The sequence below is a fragment of the Drosophila kikkawai genome, chromosome 3R (assembly GCF_030179895.1).
Source record: "Drosophila kikkawai strain 14028-0561.14 chromosome 3R, DkikHiC1v2, whole genome shotgun sequence".
In the NCBI taxonomy this organism is placed as follows: domain Eukaryota; kingdom Metazoa; phylum Arthropoda; class Insecta; order Diptera; family Drosophilidae; genus Drosophila; species Drosophila kikkawai.
This window is the reverse complement of record NC_091731.1, coordinates 25,960,684-25,982,023: the sequence shown is the minus strand read 5'-3', so window position 1 is coordinate 25,982,023 and position 21,340 is coordinate 25,960,684. Positions and strand designations below refer to the sequence as shown.

General features: G+C 41.4%; 1 protein-coding gene across 9 annotated transcripts; it reads left to right on the top strand.

The window, feature by feature from the left end:
- The first annotated feature begins 1,415 nt into the window (after positions 1–1,415).
- LOC108081251 (organic cation transporter protein) lies at positions 1,416–21,149 on the top strand. 9 transcript variants are annotated; one of them, XM_070287078.1, is made up of 8 exons: positions 5,936–6,073; positions 6,813–7,162; positions 15,476–15,897; positions 15,959–16,205; positions 16,842–17,109; positions 17,402–17,693; positions 18,732–19,058; positions 19,127–21,149. In XM_070287078.1, exons 3-8 carry the CDS (start codon positions 15,490–15,492, stop codon positions 19,298–19,300), a joined length of 1,716 nt encoding a protein of 571 aa, XP_070143179.1. In that variant the 5' UTR covers positions 5,936–6,073; positions 6,813–7,162; positions 15,476–15,489; the 3' UTR covers positions 19,301–21,149. The 9 variants fall into 9 exon arrangements, with proteins under 9 accessions (XP_017031825.1, XP_070143179.1, XP_017031829.1 ...); XM_017176340.3 differs by having other exon boundaries at positions 6,802–7,162; XM_070287076.1 differs by having other exon boundaries at positions 5,936–6,130.
- The last annotated feature ends 191 nt before the right edge of the window (positions 21,150–21,340 follow it).

The window sequence follows — 21,340 nt, the reverse complement described above, 5'->3', positions numbered from 1 at the left end:
TATTTTGTAGCATTTTTAAATTTGAACTCAATTTTAAATTCTATAAGATTCCTTTCAATAAAAAATGTACTGCATATCTTCTTGAGAATCAAACATTCTATCCTCGATGGTATTTCTCAGTGTATTAACACTTAAAATGCAAATAAAGTCACCAATAAAGTCAAATAAAAAAAGTTTCATACGAAATACTGCTTATTTGCGTTTTTGTGAGCGCTCAAAATACCATAATTCAAGTGAAATACTTCGGAAATATCGAGGTTTCGGGTGGATCAACCTGTCCCCGATTTTTGGCTAACTTCAGCACGCTTCTCTAGAATTTGCATATCTTTCGAAAAACTCAACTAAATAACACCGAAATATGTACTGATGCCCGGGTTCAATGGGGTTCAGAGATTCAGTCGCGGATGACATTCAGCTGTCACCCGCGCGCACTTCACATCGCTTCTGAATGGGCAAACATGCGAGCTTTTTAGCTCCGAGACTAGCAGTTAGTGATCAATGAACGTGTAAATACATTTTAATGCCGTTCTTTGTGTTAATTATAAAACAAAAGCAAAACAAACAGGCGGCACGAAAAACACGAACAAAAACTTAACTACTAGATGTGTGCATGCCGATCTTTAAATGCTCTCAAATTGCTGTGAATATTATTTAGAAGCTAAATATTAAAGATACAACTGATTTCCTTGAATTTTCATAAGATAAAAACTTTATCTAATATTTCTATATAATTTTTTAAGATGAGTATTAAATATTAATTTAAAAGAGTATACAGAAACAAACCTTATTAGCTTTAATATATTTATAGTATTTTAAAAACGATACTTCAAAATTATTACTATTTTAAAATAGTTGTATTTTTATGTTAGCTACAGGTGTTTTAATTTGTTTCTATTGAGTTTTAAAGAGCTTTTCAGTGCACGCAAAGATGAGCGTTTAAAGTAGCAGTAATGGTTTTAAGCATTATAAATAGCAATAGGCTACGGACACTACAGCATACCCTACCGAGTTAATACTATATATTTTTTTAATACAGTGTTAATAGCCGATTTTCGTTCGGGTTTCGGGACTCTGCCAGCACCAGAAATATTCGCGTAATACCCTCTGCAGCGGCGTGTCGCTAAATTTCGATAGTCGCCGCTTTAGCCTCTGGTACTGACCAGCCAGTCAGTAGTCACTTGTCCAGTCGCCAAGTTGCTCAGTTAGCCACCGTCCGCCGCTGGGTTCGCACGTTGCGTCAAGAAGAAACACTCCCGGATTGAGTGACCCGGGTTTTATCGGGAACCCATTGACCATTGGCCATTGTTCTGGAACCCCTCGAGGAGGAACTAATCCCAGCGAATGCCAACACGTCTGGCCAATTTTGGGGCAATTGGAACGTGATTTATGTGGGGCAACCGAGCGCGGTTCCGACTCCGATTCCGATTCCGAGTGGGCCCCCCCATAGAGCTGGTGATCTGGGATCCGCGCGAGTGTCGCTGGTCAGTGTCCAACGGAACCCAGCCAATGCCGGTTTGATAAGCGCCGCGAGTGTGATTGATAAGAGTGCGGAAAGAGGCGCCAAGTCGTAAATGAAGTGAGCCAAAAGCCAAAAGCTAAAACTGAAACTGAAATTAAATAAACAAATAGAAACCCCGATAATAATTAGTATACAATCAAACGGAGAAGGCAGCAAAATGGCAAAGCGTGCTAGCTTAACCCACGACAGCCCATCGCTGGAACTGGAGTTGCCGCTGCTGGCGCCGCAGGAGCGGAGTTCGCGGAGCAGGAGCGGGACAAGTGAGTATACCACCCTACCATGTGGTCTCGTCACCCCTCCCTCCCAGTTGGGCCATTAAACCAGTTAACTTGGTCAAAACAACTGGCTAACTGGCACACACCACACACACACTGGCCATAAATCAGTGACACTTGCACGTTGCAATGCAACAGCCGGAGTTGGGGGGCCAAGAAGGGGCCAAGCTATACTGCGGACCTCGCTTTGTATTCCCAATGCCCCTGGCAGATCGAATGAGAATAGGAATTATTTGTATTGCCATTTAATTTATGGAAATCGTGTAGCGCCAATCCAATTAGAATATTGCCAATAAAATCAAGACTGACACAAGTCCCGCCTGAAATTAAAACCAAAACTCTGGACCAAGTCGAGCCCCTCCTCCCCGTCTGGTATTTCTATTATTTCTTTCTATATGTCAACAGTGTTTATACCCTACCCCTTTCCCTCGTTTGTTGTTGTTGTTGTTTGGTTCATTGATAAAAGCTCGGCATCAGTTTATTCCCCACTCAAAAGCTAATTATTTCTGTCGTTTGTGAATTAAAAATAAACCCAGCACATTTTGCCCACACATCTGTTCAGCCCACAAAAACAATGCTACAAACAAAAACAATAGAAGTAACGTTTATTATGGGAAAACATTGTAAAAAGATAAAGAGGCACTTTCTATCGCATGCTGAACAAGAAATATCGCATGCGAGAAAAGACCGCTTAGCATTAAGGGTGGAAAATGCTTAGGGAAAACTTCTAAATAAATATGGGATATATTTGGAAAATATTGGGAGAATATAAGAAACCGCAACAACCCAATTTTAATAATTTTAATTTAATTAAAAAAGGTAGTCGATTTAAAGTCACAATTTTTAGTTCAAAAGGCATAACATTGTATTTGATAACCTAGTTCCACAGCTAATAAATATCATGTTTCATTTGAAAATTACATTTTAAAAAATGTTTCATTCATAAGAATAAATTGACTGCTTTTCTAATTAATTCGATCACTCACTTTACAATTTTTTCTGTAGTCACTTATACCAAAAATAGTTTTTGAAACTACCCCATTGCATTCTTTGATGAATTCTAAATTTAACTAGAGCAATCATACGAAATTCTTTATTGACAACAACCTGTCCGATGGCTATGACAAATTTATTATATTAGCTATAAGAACATTTCTTTGTTATTTGCCCTTGGAAAGTGGGTATTTCCTCAGCAATGGCAAGTCAACAGGATGCATGATTAAGATGTACACTTACGACGAATTAATTGGGTTGGCCCACCAATGAATCATGTGTACATATTTAATCAAAATATTGAGATAGTAACAACCCGAAGTCGGTAAATACTGATAGGGAATTGAAATATTTGGCGAAGATATCCTAATCTTTTCCGCCACTAATAATTTAAGGTTCAAGCTTGATTTCACAATTAGCGCCGTTTATGGCAATCAATTAGCAACAATTTACCCAGCGGACAAGGAATCTTGTTTGTTATCATGGATGTGAATGGAACTGGGCAGAGCTCACTGGGCAACTTTGTCTTGTAGTTGGCTTTATTCAAAGCAAATAAATAATACATTTTCGCGTAATGAGACAAACTAACAATAAACAAGCGGCAGACCCCATGGCCCCGCCAGCCATAAATCAATAATAAACCGGCACACTTTGTAGCCGAATTCCGTCAACAATTATTTGGACATCGTAGAGAGAAAAATCATATAGCTGGAGATCTCTCCGTTCTCTCGCTCTCTCTCTGTCAATAGTATTATAAAACACACAAATATGGGTCCCAGAAAATTGCCATTAAACAATCATCATCAACTAACCATCCCGAAATAAATACGGGCTACAAAACAAAGGCAACATCAGCGCCACAGAAGTGTCAACAAGTTGTCAGAATAATATTTGATGTGATCTATCAGGCAAATTGTTCACGACAATAGGCATTAGAGTAAAACCCCCGTCGATCGTCGAGTGATGAACGATTCTCTCGGCACGCTCCGCCAATCGGCAGCCGATCTCAGCCAGGGTTTTCGGTGTAACTGCAGTTCAAACACCAGAGATATAGCCGTATAGCCTTATCCATTTGATCAATTGGTTAATATCATTACAACTCTGACGGAAATGGAAAGGGGTTGGTGGAAATAGAGAGGATTTTGGGTTTGTTTATGCCGAAACTTGAATACACTATCTTACATATATTAATTTTACATATATTACAAGAATTGATTTAATTTAAATATAGCTTTTAAAAGATACGATTCCATTATGCATTTAAATCTTTATTTAATAATTATCCAACATTAAAGTAAGCTATTTTATTAAGTAACGTATAGTAAAGAGACAGTACGTTTCCTTGAAAGAAAAGAAAAGGGTGGGATTGTCAATGAAGAAAGCATTTTTATACCCTTGCAGGGTATTATAATTTCAGTCAGAAGTTTGCAACGCAGTGAAGGAGACCTTTCCGACCCTATAAACCATATTTATTCTTGATCAGCATAAACAGGGGAATCTTTCTAGACATGTCCGGAAGAAATCGAGTTTTTGGCCATTTTTGCGAAATTTGATAAGGGGTTACATCATTAAAATTAGCAAAAATTTTGATTTCTTAATATTTTAAATTTGGTTTGCAGTTTTTTTAAATTAATAAAAACTAACACAAAACTGCTTTCTGAATCGAAATTAATGCATTTTTGGCTTAGTTATGATATATTTTAATTGTTACTGCAAGGTATGTTGTTGTTATAATTTCATTATTAGTTTCCCTATATATATTTTTATAATAAATTAACAGAAAAAATTAATGAATTTTCCTTAGTTCAAAGCAGATAACCACTCTTTAATAATTACAGTTCAATGTATAAAACTTTAGAGTTTTAAGAATTCAAAAGCTGTACTTTTGGGGCAATCTTTTGTTCCATACGTTTACTTTCTGTTATGATCATCATTATCCTCTAAAACATTATACCTTTTTTAACTGCTTTGTAATAATTAATTATTGCTCAAGTGTCCAGGCTAGTGCATCATCAGTATCATTAGTCGGAAGAACCATTTTTATGGCAGTGTACTGGCAGTAATGCTGAGTAAAGCAATAGGTGCCGGCGATTAAATAACAACAGCAACAGTTTTGCGCGCCACGCGAAGCGAAAGCCGAAGAGCGCGCTCTTAGGCATTAGAAAAGGCCCGAGTGGGGCTAAAGAGAACGCGCATCAGGTGCAGCAGCAGCAGCAGCAGCAACAGTAGCAGTGGCAGCATCAGCAGTAGCAGTAGCAATAGCAGCATCAGTAGTAGCAGCAGTAGCATCAGCAGTAGCAGAGCAGCGGCGGAAGCAACAACACAACACAGCGCTAGGCATCGCACAGTAGAGCCTTTTCTCATTTAACGTTGCAAAAATCATTACTTAAAAAGCAAATAAAAAAATTAAATATTTTAAACAACATTCGGCAGGTAATTGTTGTAAAATGTATATATATATTGCACAATGTGCCACCTTTGCCTTTTTTAAGTGTTGCAAAGAATAAAAATTCAATTTGTTTACAAGAAAAAATGTGAATTAAAATGATAATAAAAATATATATATATACTACTTTTTTTAAACTGTAAAAAAAATTACATATTTATTTTGTAATTCAGATTTTTTTTAATTCAATTATTTAAATTTGATGTCTATTGTAATAACAAATAAAATTCGAATGTATTTAAATCAGAATGACCTTCAGGTGGGGTTTTTTTAAACAGTTTTTTTAATTTATCCATCATTAAGAGAAAAAACCATGACAATTTGTGATCAATTATTAATATTATTTATTAAATTTACCCAGTTTTTGTTATAATGCAGAAAACGAAAAAAGTTCAACTTTAAAAGCTCATATTTTCTAAAAAAATCCTAAAATTATTTGGGTAGCAGATTCGGAACCTTGACGGTATGGTTTATTTCTTATTTCTGCAACGGTGTTTGTTCAAGAGGCGCTACTGTGCGTCGCCGCAAAGAATGGTCCAAGTTCGCAGCAGGATGCGAGCATCCGAGTAAGAGCATCGTGTCCCCACAGCAACATCTGCTGGCGTCGCTGCCTTGGGGCCGGCAGAGAGGGAGCCACAGAGGCGAAGGTTATAAAAGTGGTTCGCCGCAGAGACGAGCGCTCAGTTGCTCTTGGTCAGTCGCCGTGTGATGTGCTTGGTCGCGCAACGGAACAGCCATCGTCGTTGTCGTCGTCGTCGTCAAATCGCAATCCCATCCTCAGCCTCAGCGTCTAGGAAATAGTGCGAATCAAGAGCAGGAAGCAGCGGTCCGTGGTTCGAGGTGCGAGATTCGAGACTCTAGCATCGAGATCCGTGGCGTGGGAGCGGGAGCGTGTGGGTGCGTGAGTGCGCATAGTATAAAATTAAATAAACGAAAAGAAATGAAACAAAATGAAACAACAGCAACGGCAACGGCAGCAACAAATGCGAGTGGCAACAATGATGCTATATATACTGATATACCAAGATGAGACGGGCAGAGCGATGTGCCGATATATACGGACGCTGGGACTCATGGTTCTGCTGCTGTTTCCTCCCAAGACGGGCGGCCAGACAATGTTTGGACAAGCCATAAATAATGGGAGCGAGCAGCAGCAGCATCAGCGGCGGCCCACACAGCCCTGGCTGAAATTTCATAATTTCATTCGCTCTATTATTATTAGTATTATTATTATTTGACGTTATTATTTACTAGAGTGCCGTCGCTCATTGGTCCACTCGTGTTTGTTTCCAAATTGCAAATTGCTGTTGGTTTAGCGGGAAGCGCGCGCGAATAATTTGCCCATAGGCCGCACCACGCTGCGTATGAGCAATGGAAATGCATCCGAATTCATGCACGCCACCGGACCACGTGTCGAATGCGTAATGCCGCTTTAGCCATATCGTATTTTCCCCAAAAAAGAGACAGCAGCGTAGTCGCTCGTAAAATCAGACAGCAGCAGCACGGCAACGGGAACGGGAACGGAAAGGGGAACAAGAACTGCTGCCTGATTTTATGTTATGTGTCAGTTTCCGTTCAGTGCGCTTCTCTGCCCGTAAATTTATTCCAAACGTAAACGTAAAACAGCGAGAAAAATAAAGTAAAATTCAACAACAAAAAAAAAGGGGAAAGAAAAACAAACAAAAACACAAGCGACAAACGTGCGACGGATTTCCGCGCCAAGACACCATCAAAACAAAAGCTCCAGCAACAGGAAGCGGGCTAGGAAGTCACCATCAGCCATCTGAGCCATCAGACTGCCAATTGTGCAGCAGGACGCGTGCTGCAGGATTGCCTGCGCCAGTGTCTCCCGCAGCAGCAGCAGCAACAGCAACATCAGTAGCGGCTTTACAGTAGCAGGAGCAGCAACTTGTTTTTTACATCCATAAGGTAAGCTCATTACGGACACAGGCTGCCTCGTAACGTTGACAACGCAACCAAAATCAGAAAGTACCGACCACAGAATACCGGGCTCTCAAATCAAGGCCTTCTTTTAAAAGGAACTTCCTTTTTTAGTAGCTCTAAAGTGTTTTTTTCAGAGGGTATTGTTAATATTATTTGTTATACGATGATATATGTTTTTATTATTATTATCTTTACATAATGTTCAATATACCCATTAACTCTCCAAGTACTAGGTATAGCCAGTGTGTGTGTGCGATAGTCCTGGCATGGCATCCTTGCTCGCGGACGTGCCGCCAGCGACGTTTGCTTTGCTCTCCTTTGTTTGTTTATTTGTGCGCCTTTTTTTTTGTTTTTTTCTTTTTTTTTTTGTTTTTTTGTATATTTTTTCTTGTTTTTTGCCGCCCGAGTCTATTTGTTTGTCTCTTGCAACAACAACAACAAAGGCAGCATAAATGGTAGCAGCAGGATAACAACAATGAGGATAACAACAATGACAACGACAATGACTTTATCCTGACAGATTGTTGAAGCCAGAGCTTTAGTCCCTCTGGTGTAGCATCTATGTATATATGTACGGGGCCCACTCAAAGTATCTGAATTCGCAACGAGGATTTTCCCGTAAATTGTAACCATAAATGACATAAACGGAAATGGTCTTTAAAAAAAGGCCTGTAACATGTCAGTGCTAACATGGGAAAATTAAGTGATTTTGAGAGGATTTATCGATGCAAACTATAGGGATTTGCAAGTAGGATGTTGCTGCTTAAATTAAGAATCGATTTATATTTTGTTTTTATTGTGTCCTAGAATATATACATCTTATATATACATCTAACTATGATTTTTATCCCAGAAAACTCTTTAATGACCAATAAATTGCCTTTAAAAATTCCAATTTAAATATTTTTTCATACCTCAGGGAAATTAAGGGTTAAGCTAATATACATTTCTCCATTCCCTTTGCATTTATTTATAACATCCCAAAGCTCAAACTTATGGATTAATGGGCCGGTCACAAGTCAGATTCAAAGGAATCTCGTTCTGGCATTTGCCTTCGAATACCTCCGAGGAATCAGAGACGAAATACAAATAAAGGAGGCGAGTCTGGAAAGTCAAAGACTCATGGAAATGAAATTGAAAACTCCACATGGCTGAACCCAACGAGCCATAACCCGGCATTGAACATATTGAGTGGCTCATAAGCATATTTTAATGGGCATGGGAAATCCCGACAATGCAGCCAGCAAGAGATTTGCAGACGGCAGAGGGAAACAAACAAACATAGCTGGCAATCACCTGGCGCCGGTTCCCAATCCCCATCCCCATTCTGATCCCACCTCCAGCTATTCCTCTTTGCCGTTAGGTTATGCTAATGGCGGATGCTTTGACTCTCGCTCTGGCACTGATTGGAAGCGCATAAAAGTAGCAAATCAGTGCGCACTTTGAAATGGAAATTCTAATCAAAAAGGCGCGCTCCTCAACAATGGATGGGGGCTCAGAGTTGGGGGCATCTCTGCTGCTTAGCTGGCTAAATTTGAAATTGCCAAACGATTTGCTATTCGATTAACAAGACACGGCCCGCGGGGCATGGGGAAATGGATGTAAAAGGCAAAAGCAAAGGCAAAAGGACACATCATCAGCGGCAGACAAGCAGAAATGGAAATAGATTTGTGAATTCATGTTGACAACAATGGATCAGCGGCAGCATTCGCTTAAACATCCATATGGATTTACATTAAAAGTGAAGCTAAATAGAAACCAAATATGGTGCTACATCAGACTAGGCTTGTAAAATTGTAAATACCCTTACCAAAAAGAATATATAATATTTACTAGAAAGGATTTTATATTGAATTTCCATCATTACTATAATATTTATGATACAGAGTTGGAAGTTAGAAGGGTTTGCTTTTGCTATCCCCTTTTGAACTAAAAATTTGAGCAGTTTTTTAGCAATTTAACTAAGCTTTTCTAAAGGAAAATTCTTAAATTAAAATGGACAACATATATACCTTTTGTTGGCGCCATTTCGCCCTCGGCTGATGACCTATATTCCTTTGTTTGGCTCTACAACACCGGACGGACGGATTCCGGCTGCGAGTCCGGTCCCAGTATCCTCTGCTTCATCGCATCTCTGACTTTGTTTACGGACGGCCAACTGCAGGACCAAGCCGAAGCGGTTAGGGAGAGGGACAGGGACTGGACAGGACATCCAAGCGGCAGCTGCAAGCCTGGACCGAGTGCCCAAGGTAGGCGGCAAACGGCAGGAAGGAAGGAAGCCAGTAAGGACCCTTCAAATGTGAACGAGAACGAAACGGAATTGCCATATTACAATGTTTCCAGCCCTCTCGCTGCTCCTTCCGCTGTAATTTTTTTTTGCTAAATAAAAGATATCCGCTGATGAAATTGTACCAAAGGGCTTTTGGGACCTTAAATCCCCCTAAAAGGTAGCGAAAATTTGCATAATATATCAACAAACAAGCACACATGCACACGCACACACACGGAGGGGAGGGGGCGGGCACGCCCACCTCATAAACTTTAAAATACTTTGTGGCTTGGCTGGCTTTTCAATTGATTTGAATTGATTTGATCCTTGTGCGTGGGAGTGGATTCGAAGGGGATGGGGGGAGGCCCACTTCATTGTAATGATTTTGGCATTCGAAATTCTGTGAAAATTTGCCATTTTATGGAATCCGATCACACAAAATTGTCAAGCTGCCTCCAATTTGTGGCAATCAAATGTGCGCCAATCTGTTCGGTGGGCTTTTGTGGCTTATAAAGTTGCAAAATGTGTTCTCGCATTGATATGAAAATTGCTGACAACTGCTCATTTTTGGATGCCATTGGTTTTGTTGGTTTTCCAGGAATTTATGGTATTTTTATAGCTCATTATTTGGAGTTTAAATTTGAAAATGATATAGCTTCATGTAACGTTGTTTTACTTAAATATTTAACTTACTAATCCTTAATGACAGTTGTATTACTTTTCATTGTAATTGTTAGAAAAGGTGTTATAGCACGCGAATAATAATTATTTAAGCTTTGTAAGCTATGAATAATTCACTCGTCTTGTTTTTCTCAAAGTTTATGATGCCTGAAATTTGTATATAGGGCCTTCCATATATTTATTTTCCTTTGTTTTTTCCTCTGGAAAAGCAAACGTAAATTTGCGATATTTGGCGTAAAGTCAAGAAACAAAATTCGATCGTTAACTGCCTGATTTAATTCCCAATTAGTCGCATTAGTTAGCTAATGCGGGGGCTCTAAACACTGTAGTTTATAGTTTTGTGTTCCAATTTGTTTACTCAGTGCCAGAATCAATTGTGTTTAATGGCGAAGCGTGAACTCGTAAATTTCAAAAGCTAAAGTCGAAAGACGATCGGGCCGAGGACGGTCCGTTTGCAGTGTGTTCGTGCGCAAATTGGCGATATGGAAAGTTCAAATGGAATTGTTTACAACTCGCAGGGGGTGAAAATCGAATATTAACAATAGCCGCGGGCCGAACTAAATGCAATTTGCTAACTAAGCGTTGCTCATACGCCCCGTGGTGTGCGCTGCCTTTTGTCTGCCGTTGTTTGTGCCGTTACTTATCTGAAAGCGGCTGTCACACAGCTGCAATTAGCCTGACAAGTGATGAAGTGAGGCTGGCCAATGCTATAAGATGACGGGCCGTCATCCGGCGGGATGCTCTGCCTCGCCCTGCCCACCCGAAGCTTCCATCTCACAGCCATCTCAGTCATCGTCATCGCTCATCCGCACCGAGGGCCACTTGTCGGTGCAACGGAAGCGCAGCTCATTGCTGCGTGCAAGTGTCTGAAGATTACTATTACCCACTTGGCAGCAGTAGCAGTCCTCCTCGCTCCTCCTCCTCCTCCTCCTCCTCCGCGGAGAGGAGGCTGCATAATAAACAAATCAAATCCTATAAATGTGCAAATTAGCTGGCAACGTCACCGAGCCATGCTTGGTGCACAAATGCAAATCCAAATGCAGATGCGGCAGCAGGCGTCATCATCATCATCGTCATCATCACCAGCCCCCGGCACTCTTATTTCGCTTCTCTATCGTGGCATGAAAGTGAATGCACTTTTATATGCATGACGGCTAATTACAGCGACAATTTGTCTGCCTCTCTCCGCCCCGCCCCGCACCTCATTCCCATTCCCTTGCCTCCCCGAAGATAAACGCTTTGCCTTTGTATTACAAATATTTAGCACATTTCGGCTTTTGTGATTATGACGCTGCTGCGATTCTTACTCGCTTCTGATTATTTACACCCGGCCAGTTGTAATTGTCTGGGGAAACCCCCCTGAATTTGTCATTGTGCGAGATTCGTTGGGGCTGCTTAAGCGGCTGAGAATTCCGCGGAAGCATTACGAAGTGATAATGGAATATATATAGGAAGAAAAGGTATAAGAAGTTACTTATTTTTTCATAAGCTTCTTAAAAAATATGATAGCAAACTTATTAAAATTAAGTATAACAATTTAACGAATGCCCTAAGAAATCTCATGTACAAGAAATTTTTTAAAGATTTATTTAAGTTGTTTACCTCACTGTTTATTTGAAAGTAATTTATGATAAAACTTTTATTTATATTTATATATATTTCCTTTTTTTTGTTAACCAAACCTTAGAGTGTGTTTGGAATTTCCTTTAATTTTAATATACCTTAACTTTGGGAAATAGTTTAACAATATTCCCAAGAAAATTGGTCAAAAGAAATTTGTGCACTTATCGTAAATTTGAAATATATGTGTGAAAATGACTTAAGTGCGAGGGAAACTCCGCACACATACACTCCCTATGTTAATTAAATTTATTATTCATTCATCTTTTATGATACCGGGAACAATTTCTCGCATATTTATGCAAATATGAGCAACAAGAAAGCCTCGCTCTCTCTTTCACCCTTTCTCAATTGTCTTTAGCGCCGTCTGCTATTAATTTTTTTTTTTCGCTGTTGTTAATTAACCAGGAATGGAAGCTAAGCAAATTATTAATGGCCAGTGGGGGTGAGTGAGAGAGAGCTCTGGCATTGACTTTTCAATTGAAACAAATCATTATTAGAGGAGCTTGTGTGTGGATCTTGTTCAATTGCGGCGCCCCGGCGCTGGCGGATCGTGTCAAGAGATCCAAAGCGGAATCTCCTCCCTGGGAACTGATGGTTCTATGGTGCCAGCATGCATTTCTATGAACGTGTATGGAATTATAATTAGTTATTTATGGCCGCAATGTAAACGTAATTACCAATTGGACATGGGCCATTGCAGCTCGATTAGCATGGGGTGTGAAAATTGCCTGCACTATCTAACCATGTATCTTTAATACTACAATGAGCTCGCTGTTGGGTTATGAATAAAAAAATATAGTAAAAAACAGAACGAGAACTAGATCGCGTAGATATATTGCGTCAATGACCAGTTCTGCTCTTTATGGACAGCTGTCGGGGAGATAAACTAGGAATTGACTGATGTACTTCTCTGTGGTTTGAATAACTTAATGCAAAGCAAGTCAATTAAATATTAATGTGCACATCAAACCATAAATTCAATTATTTTTATAACCAAACACTTCATAGAAGTGAATTCTTGACAGATTAAATATTATTTATAGTTTTTCAATGTAATAAAACTAAGATAAGGAATTTATGTATATTTTTTTCTGTGTTTTCACAGACCAAGTGTTACATTTATGTAATTTGTAACAAACTTTTGATATTTTCAAACATAAACATTTCATTTCCCTGACAAAATAACCTTATTATGACACCATTCCTTTAGTTTATGTAGAATTTAATACCTTTAAACGTTAAAAATTCTTGAGAAAAAATATTTATTAGCTGTCATAAGGTTCCATCATTTAAAATGAATGATTTATAATTAAATCAAAATCCCTTAACGTCAGCTTTTCATTTATTAATTGAGTTATTTTAATCTCAAAACCAGGAACCTGTCGATTTGTCAAACTGTCCGATCATATCATTTGGTATCTGTGATAGGGGAGCAGCAGGAGCAGGGATGGGGAGCTGGGCAGCTGGGGTGTGACCAGGCCGACAACAGCTGCAGAATGCAATTAGCGTTATTTTCAGCGTGCCATGATATTGCACATACGCCATGTGCGCCGTGCGAGTTGAAGGTAAACGACGACTACGTAGTTTATAGCATTGAAATTGAGCCGTTGTGCCCACACGACGACATGGCGACGACCTTCGCCAGCAGTTGCATCTGTGGCAGTAACGCCCAGCAGTGCCCATCAGCGCCCAGTAACTCCATTGGCCAAAAGCTAAGCCCCAGCAGCAACTAAAACTGCCAGAGGACGAGGACATGGAGCCATATGGAAGGAAGGGTGCCTATAAAATTGATAATTAATTATCCTGCCTGGGTAACAGGACAGGAAACTGGTACTGGGACGGAGGCTGCAGAATAGCGAATGTGACGTGGTCTGTGCCCGCGGCTTTTCGCGGACACGCTTCGCTTATTCCTGTTTACAAGTGCGTGAAAATGTGCGCTCAACTGCTTATCACGTGCGGCGTATGGCGTGAATTTTACTGCCGCAGCCACATCCAAATCCTCATTCTCGTGCCACCGCAGCCGCAGTGCCCAGTGGCCACCCGGTCACATATGCTAAATCCCGTCCTAAATGGAATATCTCTTCCGGGAGCTTGGACATATGCAAATTTAGCTCTGGGCCCGCAGAGTTTGCGCCATAAATGTTGGCATTGCTGATTGATATGTGAGAGTATTTGATTCATGGCTTGTCCTGGAATACCCGCCCCGCTGACAAGTTGCTGTGTACAAGAGAAGTTAGGAGATTTGATTTGAAACCCTTTGAGTTATTTATTTTAGCATTCTGACATCAACTGTAGTTCTCTTTACTGAATAATCCCTGGGTAATCCTAAAATCTTCCTGGCCTACCTATACAATTGCCTTTATCCAGCGGGTAAATCGCTTAATTTGGCTTGATTATACCACGTTGGTAAATCAACTGAAAAGAATTAAACACTTAAGTCGGCCAACTAAAGTCCAAGTAAAGTAATGCCTGAGGAAAAGTTTGTCCGTCTGCTGCCTACTTTTGGGCATTGATACCTTCGGGCTCAACTACATATATGCTTTGGATCCATTCCGGCCAAAGCCAAAGCCCAGACAAAGCCAATGCGCTGCTGCGAAAGCCACAAAGGAAATCGCAAACGGGGCAAAGCGGAGAAAGGATGCGGCGCTTGGAATGGGGGAAAAAGTTCAACCAGCAAAAGGACACGAACATGGCAGGAGCACGAAGCATCCCCTCCTCTGGCGGCTCCACCCCAAACGCAATTACATTAAATCTTGGCTATTATTCTTCTACTTTGTAGAGCTGCCTCGGTTCGGCCTGGCTCAGTGCTCGGTGCTCGGTGCTCAGCACCCAACTTTCGCCGGTCTCGGGCTGCTGCTGTGGTTAATCGCCTCCAACGTGATTGAATTCCATCGAACGCAGGTTGACCAATGACCGGACACAGGCATCCTTGGCCGGGATCACAAGCTGGGAGCTGATGGCCTGAAGCTGGGAGCTGGAAGCTGCTAGCTCGGAGCGGGGGTTGCCCTAATAAATGAAATAGAGCCGCTTGACTTGACTGCATTCGAACTGTTTCTGAGAGGCTTTCGGATTCGCCTTCGCCTTTGCCTTTGCCTTTGCTTTGCCTTTGCCTTTGCCTTTGCCTTTGCCTTTGCCTCCAACTTGGTTTATGGCCAGTCACTGACCACTTAACTAATTGCTCCTTTGTGTGCTCCTGACACGGGCAATAAAATTAATTCCACTGTATCCACAGCAACCGCAGAATTCGTTGCGTTTGGCATCTATCAAGTCAATTATTTGCATGTTCCCCTCAGCTAAATCTTGCCAATCTGCATTCCCGGCCTTTATTTATCTTCGGTTGATGGAGAACCGAATGTCTTGAGGCTCTAATTGTGTTTGGTGTGTTACTTAATTGAGTAGTTTATTTGATAAATAAAACTGGGTTAAGAGAATCATATTGGTTGGGAGATTCTGTTTACTAAAAATATTTATTAAGAGGTCAAAGAAAGAGACATTTAGTTTTCCGCAATGAATACCATTGATAGGTTTTTATTCATCTTTAAAAATTTTAATAAATTTTATAAAGTTCAAAGGGAGCTTTTTGGCTTTAATATTACTTAAATCCTCACAAACAATAAAGAAAATTACTATATTATTTAGCAGTGAATTAAAAATATATCCTAAACCCTTTTATCTTCCAATAATTTCCATATTTTAATGTTTTTCCCTTTCAACTTACCTTCCAGTTCCTTTGTGCATTATGCACGACACCGGCAAGCCGTCCCCCACCGCAACCACCAGCCCCACCATCCCGCCCAGCAAGATGACAGCAACGCCCCAGTCACCAGCTGGTCTGGATCCCCAGGCCCCAACGGACGACGAGGACGAGACCGATGTGATCGGTGACCTAATGGGCCACTACGGCAAATGGCAGCTGCTGATGACCGTGCTGCTGTCGCTCTTCCAGGTGCCCAACACCTTTCACATATCCTCTTCAATTTACCAGGCGGCCAACAAGGACTTCTGGTGTCAGCGGCCAGAGGAACTGCAGCAGCTGCCAGTGGACGTCTGGCGCAATCTCACCGGCTCCCTTGACAACTGCCACCGTTGGGAGGGCATCGACTGGAGTCAGGTGGGCAATGGCACAGCGATGCCCACAGAGTGGAAGGTGAGCGGGAGGGAGTACCTTAAATTTAAACACCTTCTGACTGCTATCCATCCTATTTTAGAAACCACCAGATGGGGATAGGCAGTTGGTGGCCTGCGAGAAATGGGAGTACGAGACGCATGACAATGTGGGCAACACCTGGACATCGGAGTGGGATCTGGTGTGCGACAAGGAGCACCTGAAGAACGTGGCCGAGATGTTCTTTCTGCTGGGCGTGGCAACAGGTGGCATCCTCTCCGGCTATTTATCGGACAAGTTCGGGCGCAAGAAAATGCTCTTCATATCGGCCGTGCTGCAGACCCTATTCGGTGAGTACTGCTCTGTGCATAAAGGCCATCGCATTCTCCTGTGTTTGTGTGCCCCTGCACACACGGAAGTCACAGCGACATTGGCCCTGACGATGTCCTCCTCCGGTGACTGTGAACTTGGCCATGCCGACGGGGGGTCAACACGAGCACATCGAGTGGCTCTCAGTGGGTTTTGTGTGGGGTCGGTTTGTCAGGTGGTCGAGTGGTCGATGTGTCGAGTGGCTGAGAGGGTCGGCTGGGGACTCGAGCTGCAGTTGTGGCTGCCAGGCGGCTCTTGCCAGCCAGCCAGCCTTGTTGTCCTTGTTGATTAAATCTCACACAATGTATAATTGAAATTTGCATCCAAAAGGACATTACTAATGAGGGACTGGCACGTGTGCGGACTTTCCCACTGATTGCTCTGCTGCATTGCGACGGATTACTTTGGTTAAGATGTCACTGGGTTACTAAGGGAGAGCTTAAAGTTTTATCCTTAAATTTATAGCTTTGACTTAAGTTCTGAGCAGTTTAAATTCTTAAGGTGCTTAAGTTTAGCGTATTGAACATTTATATGACTTACAGACTTACTTTACATTACTTTTTAAGAGCAATAGATTAATTTATTTTTAAATTATTATTATTTAATTATATTCTCAGGCCTCTGGCTGTACATCTGCAGCTCCTTTGAGCTCTACTTGACGCTCCGTGCCCTGCTGGGCCTGGTATCCGTATCGGTCACCTACTCGGGCCTGATCCTGGCCATCGAGTATGTGGACGGCAAGTGGCGGACTCTTGCCGGAATGTACAACCTGTTTCCACTGCCAATATCGTACATGATCATCTCGGGCCTGGCCTATCTTACCCAGGACTACCAGCGCCTGCAGCTGTGCATCGGGGTTCCCGGCATCTTCCTCTGCCTTCTCTGGTAAGAATTCTTGACCGTTTGAACGGAAGGTAAACAAACAGCGAAAAGCTAAGGTATTGTGCTCAGAATAACAGATTTATTCGCATGTGTCCGCATCTGGGTGTATATAGATCACGGACTGGTGAATAAATGGGGGAAAGCAGGTGCGTGGGTGTTTCCCCGCCACTATAAAAAGAGGGGCATCATTTGCCGCGGCACATGTTTCGCTTGATAAATGGCGCTGTTTCCCTTCGATCTCTTTTGCTTTTGTATATATTCCTAGTATATATCTTTCTGTACCGATATCCGGCAGGTTTGTGGTACCGGAATCACCGCGCTGGCTGCTGGTCAAGGGTCGACTCGACGAGGTGCGTCGGATTATTGAGGCAGCCGCCAAGTTCAATGGACGTCAGCTGCCCCCCGATTATCAGCTGACGCCGCCGACGCAGGAGAGCAGCTCGCAGGACGTCACCTACCTGTTCCGCTCCAGCTACCTGCGCCGCATCTCCATCTGCTTCTTCTGCATCTGGTTCACCATGAATCTGGTCTACTACGGCATCATTCTCAACATGAGCTCCTTCGGCGGCAATGTCTACTTGAATTCGGTGAGTTTTATTGCGTATACGCAGCGGGGGCGCGTTAAGTATACGCAGGGTCGCCTGGCACAATCACTTTGGAAAGACTTCATCCAGCATCCGAAATCGTGTCAGCATATAGGATCAATCAAGCGCATTTAGCAAGTGCCAAGTGGTGCTGCTGATGGCTGATGGGCGCCTAATTGGATTTGTCAGCGCTTCCATCAGCCGAAGAGCGAGAAGAATGTCTGTTGGATGTCAAGTGCCGCTGGTTCGACCACTGGACTGTGTGAAAATGTGTTTGCAATCGAATTATGATGTTGCCTCCTCCCACTGCCCTTTCCCAGCCCAAATAGATAATAGATGTGCCCGTGGATAATTCCTGCCGCGGCCGCAGCCGCAGCCATCTTAGCCCCCCCAACTGGCAGTTGGCCAAATGGATGTTGAGCACAGTGCTGACGGGCCTTGGATTAGCGGCCAAAGAGTAAACAATATGCAAAACATGCTCGGCATTTGTTTCGGGATTTGATTGTTTTAAAACGCTAAAGCGCTTAAGGTTGTCTGATCTCTGTGTTTGCTTTCCTTTGCACGAGCAATTCGGTAATTAGTTTGATTTTGTGGGGTATTGACTTTAAAATGGAAAGTTGCCATGTCAAAGCACTGTCTGGCATATAACTTATGGTCTTTATTACTATATTGGTGAATTGAAAACATAAATTTGTACTAAAGGAAAGAATATGAAATAATTAAAATATTCATAAATCATTTTAAATTATTTTTATCACAATCAAGTTAATATCAATTCCACTATTATAATCAATAATGTTAGAGAAATTTAAATTTAATTTCCCTTAAATAAATTCACGCTAATTGTTCATCTCTAGCCAAAAAGTAACAATGGGTACGCCAACGGGCTTCTCAGCTAATTTATTGCATAATTTATTTTGACATCGCCGGGCGCACCTTTGATGCCGCTCTGATTTAATGCGGCCCGCCGACAGTTGACATCTTGTCCACTTGCCCAGTTCATCCGCTCATCCTCTCCTCCTTGTCTCGTCTCCCCCACAGGCGCTAGCTGGCCTAGTCGAAATACCCGCCATCGCCGTGGCCATGTACATCATCACCAAGGTGGGCAAGAAGTGGCTCTTTTGCGCCACTTTCATCTGTACCGGCGTCGCCTGCTGCTGCGCGGCAATCACCGAGGGCCAGCCGGAAATGCTCTGGCTGAAGATCACATTCCTGATGATAAGCAAGTTCACCATCAGTGCGGGCAACACTATAATGCCGGTCTACACGGCGGAGCTCTATCCGACGCCCATACGCAACGTTGGCGTAGGCGCCTGCAATGCGGCCGCTGGCCTGGCCCTAATTCTCACTCCCTACCTGTCGCTGTTGGTATGTGTCCTGGCATGGAGAAACCCCTAACAAAGGCACCTTTAACTCTGATTAATCCGCATTTACAGAACAAGATCGAGGGTCACTTGCTGATGAGCCTGCTAACCGCCTGGAGCATCTTCGGCGGCGTCGTTGTGCTTTTCCTGCCGGAGACCGCTGTGCGCTCGAAAGCTATGACCAACCAGGGTGGCGCCAATGCCCACAATGCCCATGCCAATGCCAGTGCAGCCAAGCAGGTGTAATGACCGCTGATGCCCAAGTAAACCCTACCACTTGCTCGCCGCCCCACCTGAAGGAAGAGTGTACTTTGGCTGGTCCAAAAGTACATTGAAAATGAGCTGTCTCTGCCCCCACCCTGACCCTAGTCCCAGCCTACCCCACCTGCTGCATCTGCTGCTGCACTTGCTCACCTGCCCACCTGCCACGCTTCTAAGCCACCTGCAATTAACGGTAATCGATCCAATGAAAGTCCAAGAGTAATGCCAATTCGCTAGAGAATGTCGTATGTCAGGCAGGACCTTGTTTGCGTAGCACGTAGTGAGTATGTATCTTAACAATTAACTAACAACCATGGCTTGTAGCTTATGTCGTAGTCTAAGTACACACACTGATCAGTGATCGCTGATCGTCACCAGGAACCCTCGAAATAGTTTAAGTTCTTCGGTGATCAACCGGAGGTAAGAAACGGAAACTTAGGGAGGAATTGCAAATGCTATTTATTTGTAATATTACTGACTAATAATTTTAAACGTTTTTATTTGATTTAAATAGTTAAATCTTAATCAAAATTGAAGATATAATATTTTTTAATAAGTAAAATAAATAAATTCATTACTTGACTCTCCTTATTTACCTTAAAAATTATGTATTCCTAGATTTTTATGTAAAGATTCAGTTATTTTGAGTTTATATCATATATCTTTTTATTTTGACTCTTTTTTTATTTTTTTGTTTTATTTACATGTTTCAATAATATATTTTTGTATTTCATTTTGCATTTTTATTAATTAAAAATTGAATTAAAATTCTCCGTTTGGTGCTCCTCCCTAAGAAAAGTTTCTAAATGGATAAATAATAGCCCAGTAAAATACCCTTAAACGTATAGCCTTACAATTACTGTATTGCTAATCTAATTACAAACGAATCAATGTTCGCACAGCAAACACAAAAAAAAAACAAACAAACAAACAAAAATATATTCTTGTCAATACGTCTTGTCAATATCTCAACGTACACATAATCTCGTCGTTGTCGTTGTCGTCGTCGTCGTCGTCGTTGTCTTCTTGTTGTCTATTAATAAATGTTTTTTCCCAATACGAGATCAATAAGAAACGAAGCTGAAAGCAGACTCCAGCGGCAAATTGTAATCTCTAGTAATCGTAGTCAATTAATCCTTACCATATATACTTATATATGTACCACAGATCAGTCTCTAAGCATCGGTCAATTATGGATTTGTATATATGTCTGTTTGTGTGCAGGGACATGGAACATACAAGGAGTTTTATTGTTTAAAGAGCCATCAATGAATATATATATATGTATATGTATATGAAGAGAACTAAATCAATTTCCAATATAATGCATTTAACAATGTATACAATTATGTGTATATGGATACGTGTGCGTTTGTGTATGAATATTTAGTGAAAATAAAAACAGATCAAGAAACCAAAACAGAAGCAATCAATTAGACAACACAAAACTGTTGAATTACTTGTTGTACTTATTAAAAACCTACCAAGTTGTTATTTGCTCATTGTACGTGTATTTTTTGTATTATTTTTCGTATTTTTATTTCGCCTATTTAACTTGTATGTTGAACTTCTGTTGCCTATTGTACTTACCCGTTAAGGATCAGGATCAGGATCAGCTTCGTTATGTATTTGTTATAAGTCAGTTTTCTAAGCTTCAAATAAATGGAAGAATACTAGAATCTAATACGAAATTTAATTAACTGATAAGTTGGACGGTGTTGAGCGAATCTAAAAACACTTGAATAAATTTATGAAAATTGTTGTAAATCAAAATTACCAAAGCAAACGCGATTATAGTGTCAAAATAAAGTATGAATAAATAGATAACTTTGAATTTATGGTGTGGATGGGATATGAAAAAGATGAGGGGTAACTTTTGGAAACATTTTTCAGATTCCTCGATATAAAAGTGTTTATAACATAATTTTATAAAAAATTTTTTTAATAAATCTCTCCACTACAAGCTTTGCGGAGCTTTAAGACCTGCGCCAAGTGGAGTGATCGTGGGGTAGTCAAGGTGGTAGC

What these genes read in the sequence shown, in the direction of transcription:
- LOC108081251 (XM_017176336.3), top strand. Translation starts at nt 1,677, where the DNA reads ATGGCAAAGCGTGCTAGCTTAACCCACGACAGCCCATCGCTGGAACTG. An exon ending in GCAATGTCTACTTGAATTCG is followed by an intron (nt 17,694 to 18,731) that starts GTGAGTTTTATT and finishes TCTCCCCCACAG; the next exon opens with GCGCTAGCTGGCCTAGTCGA. An exon ending in CTCCCTACCTGTCGCTGTTG is followed by an intron (nt 19,059 to 19,126) that starts GTATGTGTCCTG and finishes CCGCATTTACAG; the next exon opens with AACAAGATCGAGGGTCACTT.